The sequence below is a fragment of the Odocoileus virginianus genome, unplaced genomic scaffold, assembly GCF_023699985.2.
Source record: "Odocoileus virginianus isolate 20LAN1187 ecotype Illinois unplaced genomic scaffold, Ovbor_1.2 Unplaced_Contig_1, whole genome shotgun sequence".
In the NCBI taxonomy this organism is placed as follows: domain Eukaryota; kingdom Metazoa; phylum Chordata; class Mammalia; order Artiodactyla; family Cervidae; genus Odocoileus; species Odocoileus virginianus.
This window is the reverse complement of record NW_027224318.1, coordinates 4906141-4924226: the sequence shown is the minus strand read 5'-3', so window position 1 is coordinate 4924226 and position 18086 is coordinate 4906141. Positions and strand designations below refer to the sequence as shown.

General features: G+C 40.1%; 2 protein-coding genes across 2 annotated transcripts in view; one reads left to right on the top strand and one right to left on the bottom strand.

Moving 5' to 3' along the window:
• The window catches only part of ADGRG4 (adhesion G protein-coupled receptor G4), a 99189-nt gene continuing 81103 nt past the window's right edge, over positions 1 to 18086 (top strand). The window contains 2 exon segments of the mRNA XM_070463247.1: positions 1 to 191; positions 2609 to 2687. Coding sequence (XP_070319348.1) covers positions 2618 to 2687 — 70 coding nt within the window. The 5' untranslated portion in view covers positions 1 to 191; positions 2609 to 2617.
• On the bottom strand, positions 13178 to 13957 carry LOC110125985 (small ribosomal subunit protein eS6). The gene has a single exon (XM_070463242.1). The coding sequence runs from the start codon at positions 13940 to 13942 to the stop codon at positions 13193 to 13195; it is 750 nt and encodes a 249-aa protein (XP_070319343.1). The 5' UTR covers positions 13943 to 13957; the 3' UTR covers positions 13178 to 13192.

The following is an 18086-nucleotide window of genomic DNA, read 5'->3' as shown; positions in this document are numbered from 1 at the left end:
ACAGAAGAAGGTGACTGAGGCATGGCCAGCAGATAATGAGCCTCCTGCTTTTTTATTTATTTTTTTTGCTTGTCTCATTTCACATCAAATGTAGGGATTCAGAAACCAGATTTAGTCATTGGAAAAGCAAACTCGTCTTCTGGACTCCGCAGTGACACAGGGGTGGGAGGCTAAGGGAGTCTAGTCCTCAGGTAAGTGTCTTCCTTCCTTCCTTCTCTCTCTTTCACCTTCCTTTAAATTTCTTTAAACTACAAAAGTAACAGATATTCATCATAAAAACCAAATTGCATGTAATTGTATGAGACATAAAAGTCTTTCATTTCTACCCTCTCTTCTCTCTTGCCCTTTTCTTCCTTTCCTTCTTTCGTTCATTTTTTAAAAAAAATTATGAAAGTAATGCAGGATCACTGTAAAGTAAACAGTACAGAATGGTATGAGGCATACGGGAAACCCCTTTCATTCCCATTCTTCCTTCCTATCTCTGTTGTCCCCTTCCTTCCTGTTTCCCCTCCCTTCCTCTCTCCCTCCCTCCTTTTCTTTCTCCTTTCCTTCACTTTTCAAAATTATATAGGTAATGTATGCTAATTATGAAAGAATCAAGCAGTACAGAATTGTATGGTATACAAAGGAAAAATCCTCAGTCCTCAGCCCCCCTCCTCTAACCCACCTTTCATGCCTAATAAACATAGAGATTTACCTTATTCCTTTTAATGACTGCATAGTATTCTGTAGTATGAATGTTCCATGGTTTATTTATGGGGTGCGAGGTAAGTTTCTGAAATATACCTTGAAATTGTTATAAAAGTTTAGAGGAAATGCAAGGAAGGTATAAATTGGATTGTTTGCTGCTGAAAATTCCATTTTATAGATAGCAATCATATCCATTTCTATAGCACTTTATACTTTGAAAATTGCCTTTGAAATATCACCTCATTTGATCCTCTTTTGTAGCAGCTCTGGGAAATAGGCAGATTATTATCTCCATTTTTACAGATAAGGAAACTGAGGCCCAGGAAAATGAAGGAACGGCAATAAGCAATATAGTCACAAAGCTAGTTATGGATTCTCAGTCGGATCCTCTTCCAGCACGGGAAATTTAAACTGCATTTCATCTCTCAAGTCATAAAAGATTTAGACAGCCCCTTACTTCTAAGCTTGTAGTTTAGAAAATCCATCCAAGTCATACAAATTCCCTTATTATTCTAATGAGAATAGCAGTAGCACTCTTGGTAAATATGAAGAGCTTTATTAATGGCTGGTGCTTATAGCATGCCTAAGACTCATTTGGTTTCCTAATTGACTTCTGTTACTTTAAATATAAAGTGAGTCTATTCACTCCAAATCCTGCTTAGAAGTGGAAAGAAATACAATATGTTGCCGTATTCTATAGAAAAAATGTTAAAATCAGTGGTAAACATTCAGAAGTGTATTTTATTTAAAATCAGAAAATACCCACCAGTGCCTTACTGCCAAGCTTCTGTAATAGTTTCCATAGGATTTGTAGTTTTAATACTGCTTTCGGTTGGAGCAAGGGGGACTTCCCAGTATGTTTCCCAAATAAGCAGCTTTAGTTATGATTATTTAAGGAGAGAAGGTGGGTCAATGTAAGAAGATAGTCAGGTTTCTCTAAACAGATGTGCTTTTAGAAATAGCAGTGATTTGATGAGTTACTTTTGTCTATCAGATCTTGCATAATGCTTGCTCCAAAAAGTTTAGGATCACTAAAACAGCAAGTTGGGTTGAAGTTGTGTGCATTAAGGTTGAATATATCACCTCTGGGGAGGGTGGGGACGGCTCTAGAGGGAGGAGATATATGTATACATATAGTTGATTCTTGCCTGGAGAATCCCAGGGACGGGAGCCTGGTGGGCTGCCGTCTATGGGGTCGCACAGAGTCGGACACGACTGACGTGACTTAGCAGCATAGTTGATTCACTTTGTTATATAGCAGAAAATAATATTGTAGAGCAGTTATACTCCAATGGAAAAAAAAAACAGTTTCTGAGATTTAAAGACAAAAGGTTGAATACATCACCTTTTGTAATTATACATTTAATGACCGAGTTCCCCTCTGGGCTATCTGCCCCATGAGAGCAGGTATCTCTGTCTTATCTTTCCAGCACTGTATTCCCAGTGTGTAACACAGTGTTGACACATAGTAGGCACTCAATAAAATGTGTTAAGTGGATATGCAAATAAATCACTCAATGAGGTGGCAGCCAAGCTGCATAACTCAGACAAGTGTCTATATTGTGGCTGACTATGTCAGTTTTGGGGTTCCCTAGTGGCCCAGTGGTAAAGAACTCTCCCGCCAATGCAGGAGACGCAGGTTCGATTCCTGGGGCGGAAAGATCCTTGAGAAGGAAATGGCAACCCACTCCAGTATTCTTGCCTGGGAAATCCCATGGACAGAGGAACCCAGTGGGCTATAGTCCATGGGGTCACAAGAGTTAGACACGACTGAGTGACTAGACAGCAACAACAAATGTTGGCTTTGAGCAATAGGCAAAGTCTTGTGTGGGATGTGAAGGACAAGTACAGTCACATGCGCTTGGAAATCATTTGTTCTGACTCTGAGCTCAGCTTATTTCTGATTTTTTGATTGCAGGTTTAAACAATGAAAGAACACATTATATATCAGAAGCTTTATGGAACCATTCTCGTGTCGAGTTTTATCTTTCTCTCAGGTAAGAAAATGTATTCTTATGAACTCTTTCAATATCTCGTGGACAGTAGGTTATCGAAATAAAGTATTTGACAAATTGTTGGGTTGCCTCTTAACGGCTTCCTGTTGGTTCATATGGCTATAGGACGAGTTGAAGCTTCAGCAAGTGAATCCACTCACTCAGGATTACCTGTGATGGATGGAGAGCTGGCCTCAAGTAGGCAACAGCTTGGACTACTGCTGTCTTTGACATTTCTTAATGAAACTCTGAAATGCCATTTGGGGGCCAATCCACACCAAACTGAAGCTTTGGTTTTACTTTTAGACTGTTTTCTTTTATGCATAATGCTTTATTTAAAGCTCCCTGGAGCATTATGATATCATCTTCCTATCTCTATTATTATATATAGCAACAATCATAGAATACACATGGGAAAGCTGAGGTGTGCCAAAAGCTGGTCACTGATTCATGGTGAGGAACATGTATCTGATCCAGGAGGTCCAACCCTTGACTAGACTGTGATCAAAACAGAGATATATTCTGTCTTTGTTTCTATCTGCAGCAAATAGATGATTGAGACAGTTGAACTGCAGTAGCTGGTAATTTGGAGACTTAAGAATGAGATCGTTTTGGAAGACTGCAATGTCATCCATGTTAAGTGAATTCAGTAAGATAAGATTGCTCATTTAGCACATCAGTCTTTAGCTAAAAGGCCATACATGCCAATGAGTGACAATTCCTTGATGAAATATACTTCGGGTTTAATTGGAATGGCCCTCAGATTTGAGAGCAAATCTTCTGGAAAAATACCAAATCATCGTCACCATCAGCAACAAACACTGACTGTGTGCAGGGCCTGATGGGAAACTCTGTTTCTTATAATGAAGCTTGAAATTGGATCTAGGAGTCACAGTGACAACTCTGTCGCCTGGCCTTGACTGCTTGCTACGATGTTGATTTATCTTTTCCCAGTTTCCTCAAAGGCAGGATGTTTGTCTTGTTTCTTTATCCAAAGCATCCAGCATAGGTCTTGACACACAGCTGAGGCAGTCAGTACATATTTGTTGATTTAATAAATTAATGCAGTTTGAAATTATAAAACTTTGAACACCTGTATGGTGGTGGTGCATGTGACACAAACTCTAAGTGGATTTTGTGTGTGTGGTGGGTAAAGAGGGATCTAGGAATAGAGGGACCTAGAAGTGTTTAGTGAAGTCATGGAAGAAAAAGTTGAAGATTAGAATGGGTTTTGTGAGGAATGTCATTAATCAATGAAAATTACAATAAATGTGTTGATTTTAAACCTTCAAATTCATGAATCAAGACAATGTTTCTCTTGAAACATACCACCCTCACCTTCTCCCACAGAGTCCAAAAGTCTGTTCTGTACATCTGTGTCTCTTTTTCTGTTTTGCATATAGGGTTATCATTACTATCTTTCTAAATTCCATATATATGTATTAGTATACTGTATTGGTGTTTATCTTTCTGGCTTACTTCACTCTGTATAATGGGCTCCAGTTTCATCCATCTCATTAGAACTGATTCAAATGAATTCTTTTTAATGGCTGAGTAATATTCCATGGTGTATATGTACCACAGCTTCCTCATCCATTCGTCTGCTGATGGGCATCTAGGTTGCCTCCATGTCCTGGCTATTATAAACAGTGCTGCAATGAACATTGGGGTACATGTGTCTCTTTCAGATCTGGTTTCCTCGGTGTGTATGCCCAGAAGTGGGATTGCTGGGTCATATGTCAGTTCTATTTCCAGTTTTTTAAGAAATCTCCACACTGTTCTCCATAGTGGCTGTACTAGTTTGCATTCCCACCAACAGTGTAAGAGGGTTCCCTTTTCTCCACACCCTCTCCAGCATTTATTGCTTGTAGACTTGTGGATAGCAGCCATCCTGACTGGCGTGTAATGGTACCTCAAATATGTATATTATCTAGGGTGAAACAGATCACCAGCCCAGGTTGGATGCATGAGACAAGTGCTCAGGACTGGTGCACTGGGAAGACCCAGAGGGATCGGGTAGAGAGCGAGGTGGGAGAGGGGATCGGGATGGGGAATAAATGTAAATCCATGGCTGATTCATGTCAATGCATGGCAAAAACTACTACAATATATAAAAAAAAAAAGACAATGTTTCTTTTAGGTTATCCAACAATTAGTTTTCGTTGTCCTTCAATTGGTGAGAAATTCATCATTTTTTCCTGGGAAAAAAATCGGTTCTTGAAACAGTGGTATAATTCAGATTCATTCCCCATCGGACTTCAGATGAGTCTCCAGCTTCCCGACTGTGAGGGTCTTCGTGGGAGACAGGGTGAGGTCAAGCCTAGATCGGGCAGAAGGTGATTCAGATGCCATCACTGGATGAAGCCAGAGTATGGAGGAAAACCACATCCATGGAGAGAATATCAAGGGTCAAGAAGAAGAAACCAAATCTGTCATAAGCCCTAAAGGGTGAGAGCAGCGCCAACAAGGGAGTGAAGACTGAGGTCAGGAATCGAATGGCTGCAGAATGGAGGGGAAAGGGGAAAGAGAAGGGAAAGAATAACGCAGAAATAGCTGCTGGGCTCCCTGCTTTTTTTTTTTTTTCCATTTATTTTTATTAGTTGGAGGCTAATTACTTTACATCATTACAGTAGTTTTTGTCATACATTGAAATGAATTAGCCATGGATTTACATGTATTCCCCATCCCAGTCCCCCCTCCCACCTCCCTCTCCACCCGATCCCTCTGGGTCTTCCCAGTGCACCAGGCCCGAGCACTTGTCTCATGCACCCAACCTGGGCTGGTGATCTGTTTCACCCTAGATAATATACATGTTTCAATGCTGTTCTCTTGAAACATCCCACCCTCGCCTTCTCCCAGAGTCCACAAGTCTGTTCTATACATCTGAGTCTCTTTTTCTGTTTTGCATATAGGGTTCTCGTTACCATCTTTCTAAAGTCCATATATATGTGTTAGTATACTGTACTGGTCTTTATCTTTCTGGCTTATTTCGCTCTGTATAATGGGCTCCAGTTTCATCCATCTCATTAGAACTGATTCAAATGAATTCTTTTTAATGCTGAGTAATATTAAAAACAATTTTTTGGTTTTTTTAAAATTGGAGTATAAAAATAAAATAAAATAAAATAAAATTGGAGTATAATTGCTTTACCATGTTGTATTAGTTTGTGCTGTACAAGGAAGTGAATCTGCCATAAATATACATATACCCCCTCCCTCCTGAACCTCCCTCCCACCATCCCCCATCCCACCCTTCTAAGTCATCACAGCTGAACTCCCTGTGCCATCCAGCTGTTTCCCACTAGCTATCTATTTTCAGGGCAGGAATAGAGATGCAGACACAGGGAATGGACTTGTCGGTCCCAGCTTTTACTTTTGCTCTTTGATAGCCTGTTCTCAACAGAGCAATCAGAGAAAGCCTTTAAAGTACTAAGTCAGTCACTCTTTTACTCAAAACTTGTCAGTCCATCTCCATCACAATTAGGATACTCTTGTAATTAGCCCTAAAAAGCGCTGCATGCCTGGTGCACTGGGAAGACCCAGAGGGATCTGGTGGAGAGGGAGATGGGAGGGGGGACCGGGATGGGGAATACATGTAAATCCATGGCTAATTCATTTCAATGTATGACAAAAACCACTGCAATGATGTAAAGTAATTAGCCTCCAACTAATAAAAATAAATGGAAAAAAAAAAAGCGCTGCATGGTCTGGTTTCCCAGTGCCTCTGGGGCCTCATTTCCTACCACACTTCCTTTCTCTCACTCCAGACACACCTTCCTTGTCCTCGAGTGTGGCCAGCACAGCCCCATCTCAAGGCCTTTGCACATACTATTACCCATGTCTGGGTCGCTCTTACTTCACATCTTTGTAACCCTAGCTCTTTTTCATCTCCTGGGACTAACATGTCTCTTCTTCAGAGAGGTCATCCTTAACTGTCTGATTGAATGTAGGCATTCCTGATCCACCCTCCCCCACTTTTTAGCTCATCAGCCTTTCAATTTCCTTCAGAGCACAGTTTAGAGTTTGTAATTCTCTTGTTGAGTGATTGTCTCTCTCTCTCTGGAATGTTAAGGCCAGGGACCTGGTGTGGACCATGTGTTCACTCTACCACTGTATTCCAACACTGCCACATAATCAGGACTCGATGACCATCATTGTTGAGTAAATGAATGTTCCAGGATGCTTCTGGCTTTATGAATAAGAACATCTACTTTGTTGAGTGAGACTGGGCCTTGGATGCAAGATTTGAAGGGACAATCTCATTACCTTTGTGAAGGTGATTCCTCTGCCTCCTATTCCAAGAACTCTTGGCAAGCCACATACATGGTCTGGAGGAGAGGCCATGTTGGATAACTCTGTGACTGGACTGGTGAGAGAAATGAGGCTCAAAGTTGGATGCTTCTATATATGGAAGATCTGTTTTTTTCATTTTTGTTTTTACATTTGTAGGGGGCAAATTTATTCATTGATGGTAGGAAATTTTTTTCTATATGTAAAGTTCCAGGTTAGTATACCATCTGTTTTAATTAGTTAAAATTTATTGAAGTATAATTGATTTACAATATTATATTAGTTTCAGGTGTACAGCATAGTGATTCAATATTTTTACAGATTATAATCCATTAAGAGTTATTACAAGATATGACTAGAATTGCCTGTGCTGTATAATATATCCTTGTAGCTTATTTTGTACATAATAATGTGTAATTATTAACCCCCTACTCCTATATTATCCCTTCCTCCACTGCTTGTCTATTTCCTATATCTGTGAGCTGTTTTGCATATACATTCATTTGTGTTACTTTTTAGAGTCCATGTATAAATGATATCATACTGTATCTCTCTCTGTCTGACTTATTTCACTAAACATAATATTCTCTAGGTCCATCTGAGTTGCTGCAAGTGGCTGAATTTCATTCTTTTTATGGATCCATAATATTCCATTGTGTGTATATGTGTGTGTATATATACATCTTTTAAAAAGTGTTAATACTTATATAAAATATTATTGTCAATAATATCAAAATATTAGTAATACCAACATTGTCAGGATATCTTTGCCTTATTAAGCTGTATCAGTATTAAGGTTCAGTTTGGAAATAGTACCATAAGTACCACATCTTCTTTATCTGTTCATCTGTCAGTGGACACTTAGGTTCCTTCCATATTTTGGCTATGTGAATAGTGCTACTTTGATCACTGGGTGCATGTATCTTTTCTAATCAGTGTTTTCATTTTTTCCAAATATATACCAGATGGTGGAATTGCTGGGTCACATGGTAACTCTATTTTTAGTTTTTTGAGGAGCTCCACACTGTTTTCCATAGCGACTGCACCAATTTGCAATCTCATAAACAGTGTACAAGGGTTTATCTAAAAAACAGTTGGTTGCTCACAAGACCAGAGGGAAGTGTAGGCAGTAGATGGCAGTAGCCATCATCATGTGGATGGTTGTCTACATGATGGCCATAGTGATGTGGGTCATGGAGCTCCCCAGTATCAAGCATGTATCTACTATATCTACTTAGACAGCCAAGGCTGGGCTACTAAATTTTTCAATGCTCTTGGATATTCTTTTGCAAAGATTTGTGTACTGAGAGCCAGAAGAGCCCTTTTATGAGTAATGACATTTCCTTCGTTGAGGCAGGCATGGTATACCCTTGGCAGAATATTCACCTTCAGAATTGGCAGATTCTTTACAGGACTGGTAGAGCCAATGACTCTAGGGAGCCCCTTCCCTCAAATCAGCTCTGATTCCTGCACCTCCTTGGACAGGAGGCATTGCCAGGTGGTTAGCTGGGCTTTGAACCTTATGCAGTATTATGAGTTGAATTGTATCCCTCACACAATTCATATGTTGAAGTCTTATCCCTCAGCACCTGAGAATGTGACCATGTTTGGAAATAGGGTCATTACAAATGTAATTAGTACATTATTAAAAAGATGAAGTTATACTGTAGTAGTATGGGCCCCTAATCCAATATGACTGGTGGTCCTTATACAAAGGGGACATATGGACACAGACAGGCACACAAGAAGAAGGCCATGAAGGATAAAGGCAGAAATTAGGGTGATGCAGCAGAAGCCACAGAACACCCCATATTGCCAGTAAACCACCAGAAACTAGGAGAGAGGCCAGGAACAGATTTTTCCCTCAGGGGCCTCAGAAGGAAACGACCCTGCCCACACTTTGACCTCAGACTTCTAGCCTCCGGAACTGTGAGACAATACATTTCTGTTGTTTATGGTACTTTGCTTACAGCTCCCTGGCAACTTATTCCACTCAGACACTCGGTCAGGGTCTCTGGATCAAAACTCTTGCGTAAAGTAGAGGAAAGCAGGTTTTTTATGGGGGAGAAACAGTGACCCACAGTTATGCCCACAGTGCCTAGCCAGGGAGGAACCCCATTTGTTCACTCCTCCTAAGATGGTGCAGAGCAGTGCTCCTGAAATCTCAGTCCCCTAACCTTAGAAACACTTTAACATTTCAAGGAGAATCTTTACCAAGAGAGGACAGGAAAGCAAGTATAGAATATATCTGATGATTACTAATCCTGTCTTCAGAAAACAAAGGGACTTTGCTGAAAAAAATCATTCTGACTATCTATCTCTTAGGGTTCTAATTTTTTTGTGTGTGTGGCCACATGGCATGTAGGATCTTGTTCCCCAACCCAGGATCTAACCCATGCCCCCTGCAGTGGAAGATGGATTCTCAACCACTGGACCACCAGGAAAGTCCCTAGAATTTTTATTCACTGACTTTTACTTATTTTATTTTTTAAAATTTGTATATCTATCTATCATCTATTTATTTTTGGCTGTGCTACTTACAGGACCTTAGTTCCTCAACCAGGGATTAAACCTGGGTCACAGCAGTGACAGTGCCAAATCCTAACCACTGGTCTGCCAAGGAATTCCCTCACTGACTTTTACAATGAATGTGTTTGTTACTTTTGGGGTCTGATAGGGAGAGTGAACTCTCTCCTGATATTTTGCCAAAGATTTTCTAAAACAGAGGGCAGGGCGCATGAGTTCAGTTTGTAGTTCAGAATTTGTCATCCTATGCCGGACGCTTCACCCACATCGCTGATAATTTTTGCACAATGGACAGCCCTCCATCTACCCACTTGTTAGCCTCCAACTCAGAGCCCTAATACAGGGCACAACCATTATATTCAGTATATAGCAATAAAGGACCTACTATGTGCCAATCGTTATGCTGGGCACTGGAAACTGGCAGTAGGGGCCAAGGCTCCAGTTATACTACTGCTCTGAAAATCAGATAATAAAAAGCAGGAACATTCTGTGGGAAACTGGCATTGTTCAGTGCTCAGTGAATTCAATTCTGCTTAAAAATTGCTTAAACTTAGCATCATCAGGCCAAGCTTTGGAATTTAGCAAAAAACAAAATTACATACTGAATAACTATTGTGGCAAGAATATTATTTTCCCTCAGGCTCTGCTAGAGAAACACCTGGGGCATGATCTTGCTATATCAATCTGCTAGAGAGTTTAAAAATGGTAGCTGATAGATAAAGACATCCTGAGAAAAAAAGATACAGATCAATATCCCATATGAATTTTGATGCAAAAATTCTTTTTTAAATTAATTAATTTATTTTAATTGGAAGCTAATTACTTTACAATATTGTGGTGGTTTTTGCCATACATTGACATGAATCAGCCATGGGTGTACATGTGTTCCCCATCCTGAACCCCTCTCCCACCTCCCTCCCCATCCCATCCCTCAGGGTCATCCCAGTGCTCCAGCCTGAGCATCCTGTCTCAGATGCAAAAATTCTTAACAAAATACTAACAGACAAAATCCAGTTGCATATTAAGAGGATTATCTACCCTGACCAAGTGGAATTTATGTCAGGAATGCAAATGTGGTTCAACATATGAAATTAACATATCAGTACAGTACACTGCATGAATAGATTGAAGGGGAAAGACACATGATCATATTAATTGATGTAGAAAAAGTATTTGGCAAAATCCAACACCCTTTCATGATAAAAGCATTCAACACACTAAAAATAGGACATAACTTCCTCAACTTGTAAAGGGCATCTATGAAAACCCCATAGTGAACATCATTTTTAATGGTGAAAAACTGAAAGCTTTTCCTTTAGATGAGGAACAATACTAGAATATCCATTTTCACCACTTCTATTCAATATTATTCTGGAAGTTCTAGTCAAAGCAACTGGGCAAGAAAAAGAAATAAGACATCCAAACTGGAAAGAAAAAGTAAAACTATATTCACAGATAGTATAATCTTACATAAAGAACATCCTCAGGAATAAAAAAAAAGGATATTTAAGTTAGCAAAGATATTCAGCAAAGTTGCAGGATACAATATCAACATACACAAATTAGTGATATTTCTATGCACCAGCAATGAGCATCTGAAATGAAATTAGGAAAACAATTTTGTTTACAATAATATCTAAAAGAATAAAATGCCTAGGAATAAATTTAACCAAGTAAGTGAAAGATTTCTACACTTAAACCACAAACATTGCTAAAATAAAGAAGACCTAAATAAATGGAAAAGCTCCCATGTTTATAGATTTAATGTTAAGATAGCAATATACCCCAAAGAGATCTCTAGATTCAGTGCAAACCCTATCAAAATTCCAATGCTCTTTTTTACAAATATGGAATAACAGATCCCACAATTCATATGGAATTGCAAGGAGCACTGAATAGGCAACACACCCTTGAAAAAGAACAAAATTAGAAGACTCATACCTCCTGATTCAAAAACTTACTACAAAGCTACAATGATCAAAACAATACCTTATTGGCATAAGGAAAGACATGGATTAATGGAACAGAATTAGAGTCCAGAAATAAACCCATACACGTCTGATCAATTAATTACTTTTTCCTCATTGAATGGTCTCAAGGGTACCAAGACCATTCAATGAAGAAAAGTAATCTTCAACAAAAAGTGATGGGAAAACAGGATATACAAATATATATCCATTGTATACATAAAAATACATGTAAACACAGGTAAAAGAATGAAGTTCACACCATATACAAAAATTAACATGGATGAAAGAGCTAAATATAAGAACTACAACTATAAAATTTTTATTAGAAAGCATAGAGGTAAATCATCATGACCTTGTAGTAGATTTGACAGTAGATTTTTAGAAATGACACCAAAAGAACAAGAACAAAAGAAAAATAGGTAAATTATACTTCATCAAAATTAAAATCTTTAGTGCATCAAAAGACATTATCAAGAAAGTTAAAAGACAGCCCACAAGGACTTCCCTGGCAGTTCAGTGGTTGCTGTGCTGTGTTCAGTTGCCCAATTGTGTTTGACTCTTGGCAATCCCATGGACTGTAGCCTGCCAGGCTCCTCTATCCATGGAATTTTCCAGGCAAGAATACTGGAGTGGGTTGCCATGTCCTCCTCCAGGGGATCTTCCCAACCCAGGGATCAAACCTGCATCTCTTGCATCTCCTGCATTGGCAGGCAGATTCTTTACCACTAGCACCACCTGGGAAGCCCCTGGCAGTTCTGTGGTTAGGACTCTGCAATTTTGTTGCAGGGGACATGAGTTCTATCCCTCGTTGGGGAACTAAGATCCTACATGCTCCATGGCATGGTCAAAAAAGAAAAGAAAAAAGCCTACAGAAGGGGAAATATATGCAGGTCATCTATTTCAACATATTTCATAAGGTCCTAGTACACAGAATACATTAAGAGTACTTATAACTCAACAACAAAAAGACAACCCATTTTTAAAAATGGGCAATGGACTTCAATAGACTTTTCGCCAAAGAAGATATGTAAATAGCCAACAAACACATGAAAAGATGGTCAATATCATTAGTCGTTGCTGCTGCTGCTGCTGCTGCTAAGTCACTTCAGTTGTGTCCGACTCTATGTGACCCCATAGACGGCAGCCCACCAGGCTCCGCCGTCCCTGGGATTCTCCAGGCAAGAACACTGGAGTGGGTTGCCATTTCCTTCTCCAGTGCATGAAAGTGAAAAGTGAAAGTGAAGTCGCTCAGTCGTGTCCAACTCTTAGTGACCCCATGGACTGCAGCCCACCAGGCTCCTCCGTCCATGGGATTTTCCAGGCAAGAGTACTGGAGTGGGGTGCCATTGCCTTTTCCACCTTAGTCGTTAGGGAAATGCAAATCAAACTCACAATGAGATGCCACTCACACCCTGTCGGATGGCTATAATATTTTTTAAACCCCAGAAAACAATGGTTGGCAAGGAGGTAAAGTTGGAACCCTCATAGATTGCTGGTGGAAAACAATTTGGCTGTTACTCAGTAAGTTAAACATAAAATTACTATATGACCCACTCCTAGGTATACACACAAAAGCAATGAAAACATGTTCAAGCACAACAAATAGCATGAAAGTTTATAGCAGCACTATTCATAATAGCCAAAAGGTAGAAACAACCCAAATATCCATTAATAGATTTTTTTAAATGTCTGATCTTATTTATTTGTTACTCTTAGAACATCTCATTTTTGACTGGACTCAGACTTAGAAGTAGAAGCTCTCAGAGAGGACAGCCTCCGTCTCTTGGCAATCTGTTCCTGCCGTTTTTCTTTGGCCTCCTTCATTCTCTTGGCCAAAAGTTTAGCATATTCTGCAGCCTCTTCTTTGTTTTTCTTAGTACGCTGTTTCTTCAGAGCAATACGCCGGCGTTTGTGTTGCAGAACTCGTGGAGTCACGAGACGCTGAATCTTGGGTGCTTTAGTCCTAGGTTTCTTACCTTCTTTGTTTAGGGGCTTTCGCACAACATACTGGCGGACATCATCTTCTTTAGAGAGATTGAAAAGTTTGCGGATTCTGCTAGCTCTTTTGGGACCCAGGCGACGAGGCACTGTAGTATCAGTGAGTCCAGGAATATCCTTCTCCCCTTTTTTCACGATGACCAAGTTGAGAACACTCAGATTGGCATCCACAATGCAACCCCGTACAGATTTGCGCTTTCTCTCTCCAGTCCTCCTTGGTCTGTAACAGGAATGCCCCTTACTCAGTAGCAGGCGAACTCGGCCATGGGTCAAGACACCCTGCTTCATGGGGAAACCCTGCTTATCGTTCCCGCCACTGATTCGGACCACATAACCCTTCCATTCTTCACCCAGAGCGTCAGCAGCAACTTCTGTGGCCATACGCTTCTCGTAGAAGGTACGAAGTTTTCGTTCATCATCCACTTCAATGAGCTTCTGGCAGCCAGTGGCCGGGAAAGAGATGTTCAGCTTCATTCTGAAGTGGCCAACAGCCTCCGAGGCGCCACGAAAAAGAGACCCAACTTCCGCTTAGCCCAGGTCACATAGGCTCTTCCAGTTCTCGCGAGATGTGCAGACGCCCCATTAATAGATTAATTTTTGAAATGTGGTATACCCATGCAATGGAATATTATTCAGCCGTATAAAAGAGTGAAGTACTGACACATGCTATGACATGGATGAACCTTGAAAACATTATGCTAAGTGAAATAAGCCAGATACAAAAAGCCACATTGTATGATTTCATTTGTATGAACTGTCTAGAATACGCAAATCCACAGAGACAGAAAGCAGATTAGTGGTTGCCAGGGGCGCTGAGGAGAGTGACTGCTTAACTGGTACAGGGTTTCCTTTGGGAGTGATGAAAATGTTCTGGAAATAGATAATAGAGATGTTTGTACACCATTGTGAATGTATTAAATGTCACTGAATTGTACACTTTAAAATGAGTAAAATGGTGAATTTTATATGTGTTTTATCAATACAAATACAATGGTGCCTGGTACTCCTGGTGGCTGTGACTTTGTCACTGAAATGAGGTTTATGATAGGGTTTTCCTAACATGGAGAACACATATGTCATAATGTTAAGTGAGGAAAGCAGGGCACCACATTTTTCACACAATATGTTCTCAGTAACAAAGAAACAAGCAAAAACCATGTATGGAACAAAGCAAATATTGTAAAATGTTTACAGTGGTTGTCTCTGGGTGGTGGGACTCTGGCTGACTTTGTTATCTTTTTACTTTCTAATACTTCCCATTTTTTTCTTTTAAAAAGCATGTACAGTATCACTTTTTTTTTTCAGTATCACTTTTATAATGGAAAAAACACTTCTTTTTCTAAAGTGGGAGAAACAATAAATGTAATTTAAAATAAAAGGAAACAGAGGGTAGAGGCGAAGAGACACAGAGGAGCCAAATCAAGAGAGAACACACTTCAGGGGAGCAATCATGCAATTTGAACTTGAAAATTGCCAGGGAACAGATGGCAGCATCCAAGCAGACATCTGCAGTGGATAGTTTAATCATATGCAAAGACACAAGTGGCTTTGAAGCAGGCACTGGAGAGGCCCAGCAGAGAATGCTGGTTGGCTGGCCAAACAGAAGGACAAAGCTCCTGTCCCACCTCATCACAGCCCGGCCTCCTTGGAGCCCTACTTGGGGCGTGGAGGCTGCAAAAAGGGCTCAGTGTGGATGTGCTTGCCTGTGTGAGAGCGTGAAAGAGCTGGTGGGAGAAGAGACCTCTCATGATAACAATGGCAAACAGGGCAGCTGACATTTATATGGGGCTTTACAGTTTATCAACTTTCCCACATATGTGACCGAAGCGTTAGTTATTGCCTGAACTTGTTACTTATTGCATCTACTTTCTCTTTTTTTTTCATTTATTTTTATTAGTTGGAGGCTAATTACTTTACAATATTGTAGTGGTTTTGCCATACATTGACATGAATCAGCCATGGATTTACATGTATTCCCCATCCCTGATCCCCCCCTCCCACCTCCCTCCCCATCCCATCCTTCTGGGTCTTCCCAGTGCACCAGCCCTGAGCACTTGTCTCATGCATCCAACCTGGGCTGGTGATCTGTTTCACCCTTGATAGTATACTTGTTTCAATGCTGTTCTCTCAGAACATCCCACCCTTGCCTTCTCCCACAGAGTCCAAAAGTCTGTTCTGTACATCTGTGTCTCTTTTTCTGTCCTGCATATAGGGTTATTGTTACCATCTTTTTAAATTCCATATATATGTGTTAGTATACTGTATTGGTGTTTATCTTTCTGGCTTACTTCACTCTGTATAATGGGCTCCAGTTTCATCCATCTCATTAGAACTGATTCAAATGAATTCTTTTTAATGGCTGAGTAATATTTCATGGTGTATATGTACCACAGCTTCCTTATCCATTCGTCTGCTGATGGGCATCTAGGTTGCTTCCATGTCCTGGCTATTATAAACAGTGCTGCGATGAACATTGGGGTGCACGTATCTCTTTCAGATCTGGTTTCCTTGGTGTGTATGCCCAGAAGTGGGATTTCTGGGTCATATGGCAGTTCTATTTCCAGTTTTTTAAGAAATCTCCACACTGTTCTCCACAGTGGCTGTACTAGTTTGCATTCCCACCAACAGTGTAAGAGGGTTCCCTTTTCTCCACACCCTCTCCAGCATTTATTGCTTGTAGACTTTTGGATAGCAGCCATCCTGACTGGTGTGTAATGGTACCTCATTGTGGTTTTGTGCATCTACTTTCATAACATCCCTCCAAGGTAGGTCACTATTCCTCCTGTTTTACCATGGGGGAATGAGACATAGAGAAGTGATGTTAGCTTATTTAACATTTATATAGTGCTCACTATGTGCCAGATACTGTCTTAAAAGTTTTCACATGGGAGAGGGATAAATTAGGAATTTAGGATTAACATGTACACACTATATACACACTATTCTATGCAGCATAGATAACCATATAGCACAGGGAATTATATTCAATATCTTACAATAATCTATAATGGAAAAAAATCTGAAAAGAATGTGTGTGTGTCTTCAGTTCTATATATATATCTATATCAAATCCCTTTGCTGTGCACCTGAAGCTAAACAACATTGTAAATCAACTATACTTTAATAAAACATTTAAAAATATTTGAATGCTTTTACCTGCATTCATTTCCCATGTTCATGCAGCTAGGGAAGGGTTAAAACTGGGGCTTGAATCTGGCCTTTATGGATTTCACTATACCACATTTCTGCTCAAAGTAGCTCAGATGGTAAAGAATCTGCCTGCAATGCAGGAGACCCAGGTTCGATCCCTGGGTTGGGAAGATCCCCTGGAAAAGGAAATGGCAACCCACTCCAGTATTCTTGCCTGGAGAATTCCATGGACAGAGGAGACCTGGCAGGCTACAGTCCATGGGGACACAAAGAGTCGGATATGACTGAGTGACTAACACACACACACAAGCAGAAGTTACCTCTATCTGCAGAACCCCAAGTATGTCCACAAGTGGTTTCTATCTATCTATCATTTATCCACACATCCACCTTTTTTCTGATTAGAAATGTAATGCCTTATTTATAAAGATCGCAAACATTATTGAAATAAATAGCAGAGAAAGTAAAAATCCCCCTAAACCCTCAAACCTAAAGATACTCATTCTTATCTGTTTGGTATATATTCTTTCAGATTTTTTCTAGTGTTTGCCAGCACACACACTTTTCTCTTATTTTTGAAATAGGATCTGGCACATAGATAATACTTTCCACCATTTATGTAACTTCCATTTCACATAATAGTAAACTTTGGAAATCTCTCCATGACTCTATACATCTACTTTGTTTTATGACTCCATTGTATACAGATGACTATTAACTAGTCACTTTTTGATAGACATAGAGATTTTCCTATTTTTTTCTCAATTACAAACAATGCTGCAATAAATATCCTTGTTCAGTTCAGTTCAGTTGCTCAGTCATGTCCGACTCTTTGCGACCCCATGGACTACAGCATGCCAGGCCTCCCTGTCCATCACCAACTCCCGGAGCCTACTCAAACTCATGTCCATTGAGTCGGTGATGCCATCCAACCATCTCATTCTCTGTTGTCCCTTTCTCCTCCCACCTTCAATCTTTCCCAGCATCAGGGTCTTTTCAAATGAGTCAGTTCTTCAATCAGGTGGCCAAAGTACTGGAGTTTCAGCTTCAGCATCAGTCTTTCCAATGAACACCCAGGACTGATCTCCTTTAGGATGGACTGGTTGGATCTCCTTGCAGTCCAAGGGACTCTCAAGAGTCTTCTCCAACACCACAGTTCAAAAGCATCAATTCTTTGGCATTCAGCTTTCTTTATGGTCCAACTCTCACATCCATACACAACTACTGGAAAAACCATAGCTTTGACTAGACAGACCTTTGTTGGCAAAGTAATGTCTCTGCTTTTTAATATGCTGTCTAGATTGGTCATAGCTTTTCTTCCAAGGAGCAAGAGTCTTTTAATTTCATGGCTGCAGTCACCATCTGCAGTGATTTTGGAGCCCCCCAAAATAAAATCTGTCACTGTTTCCATTGTTTCCCCATCTATTTGCCATGAAGTGATGGGACCAGATGCCATGATCTTAGTTTT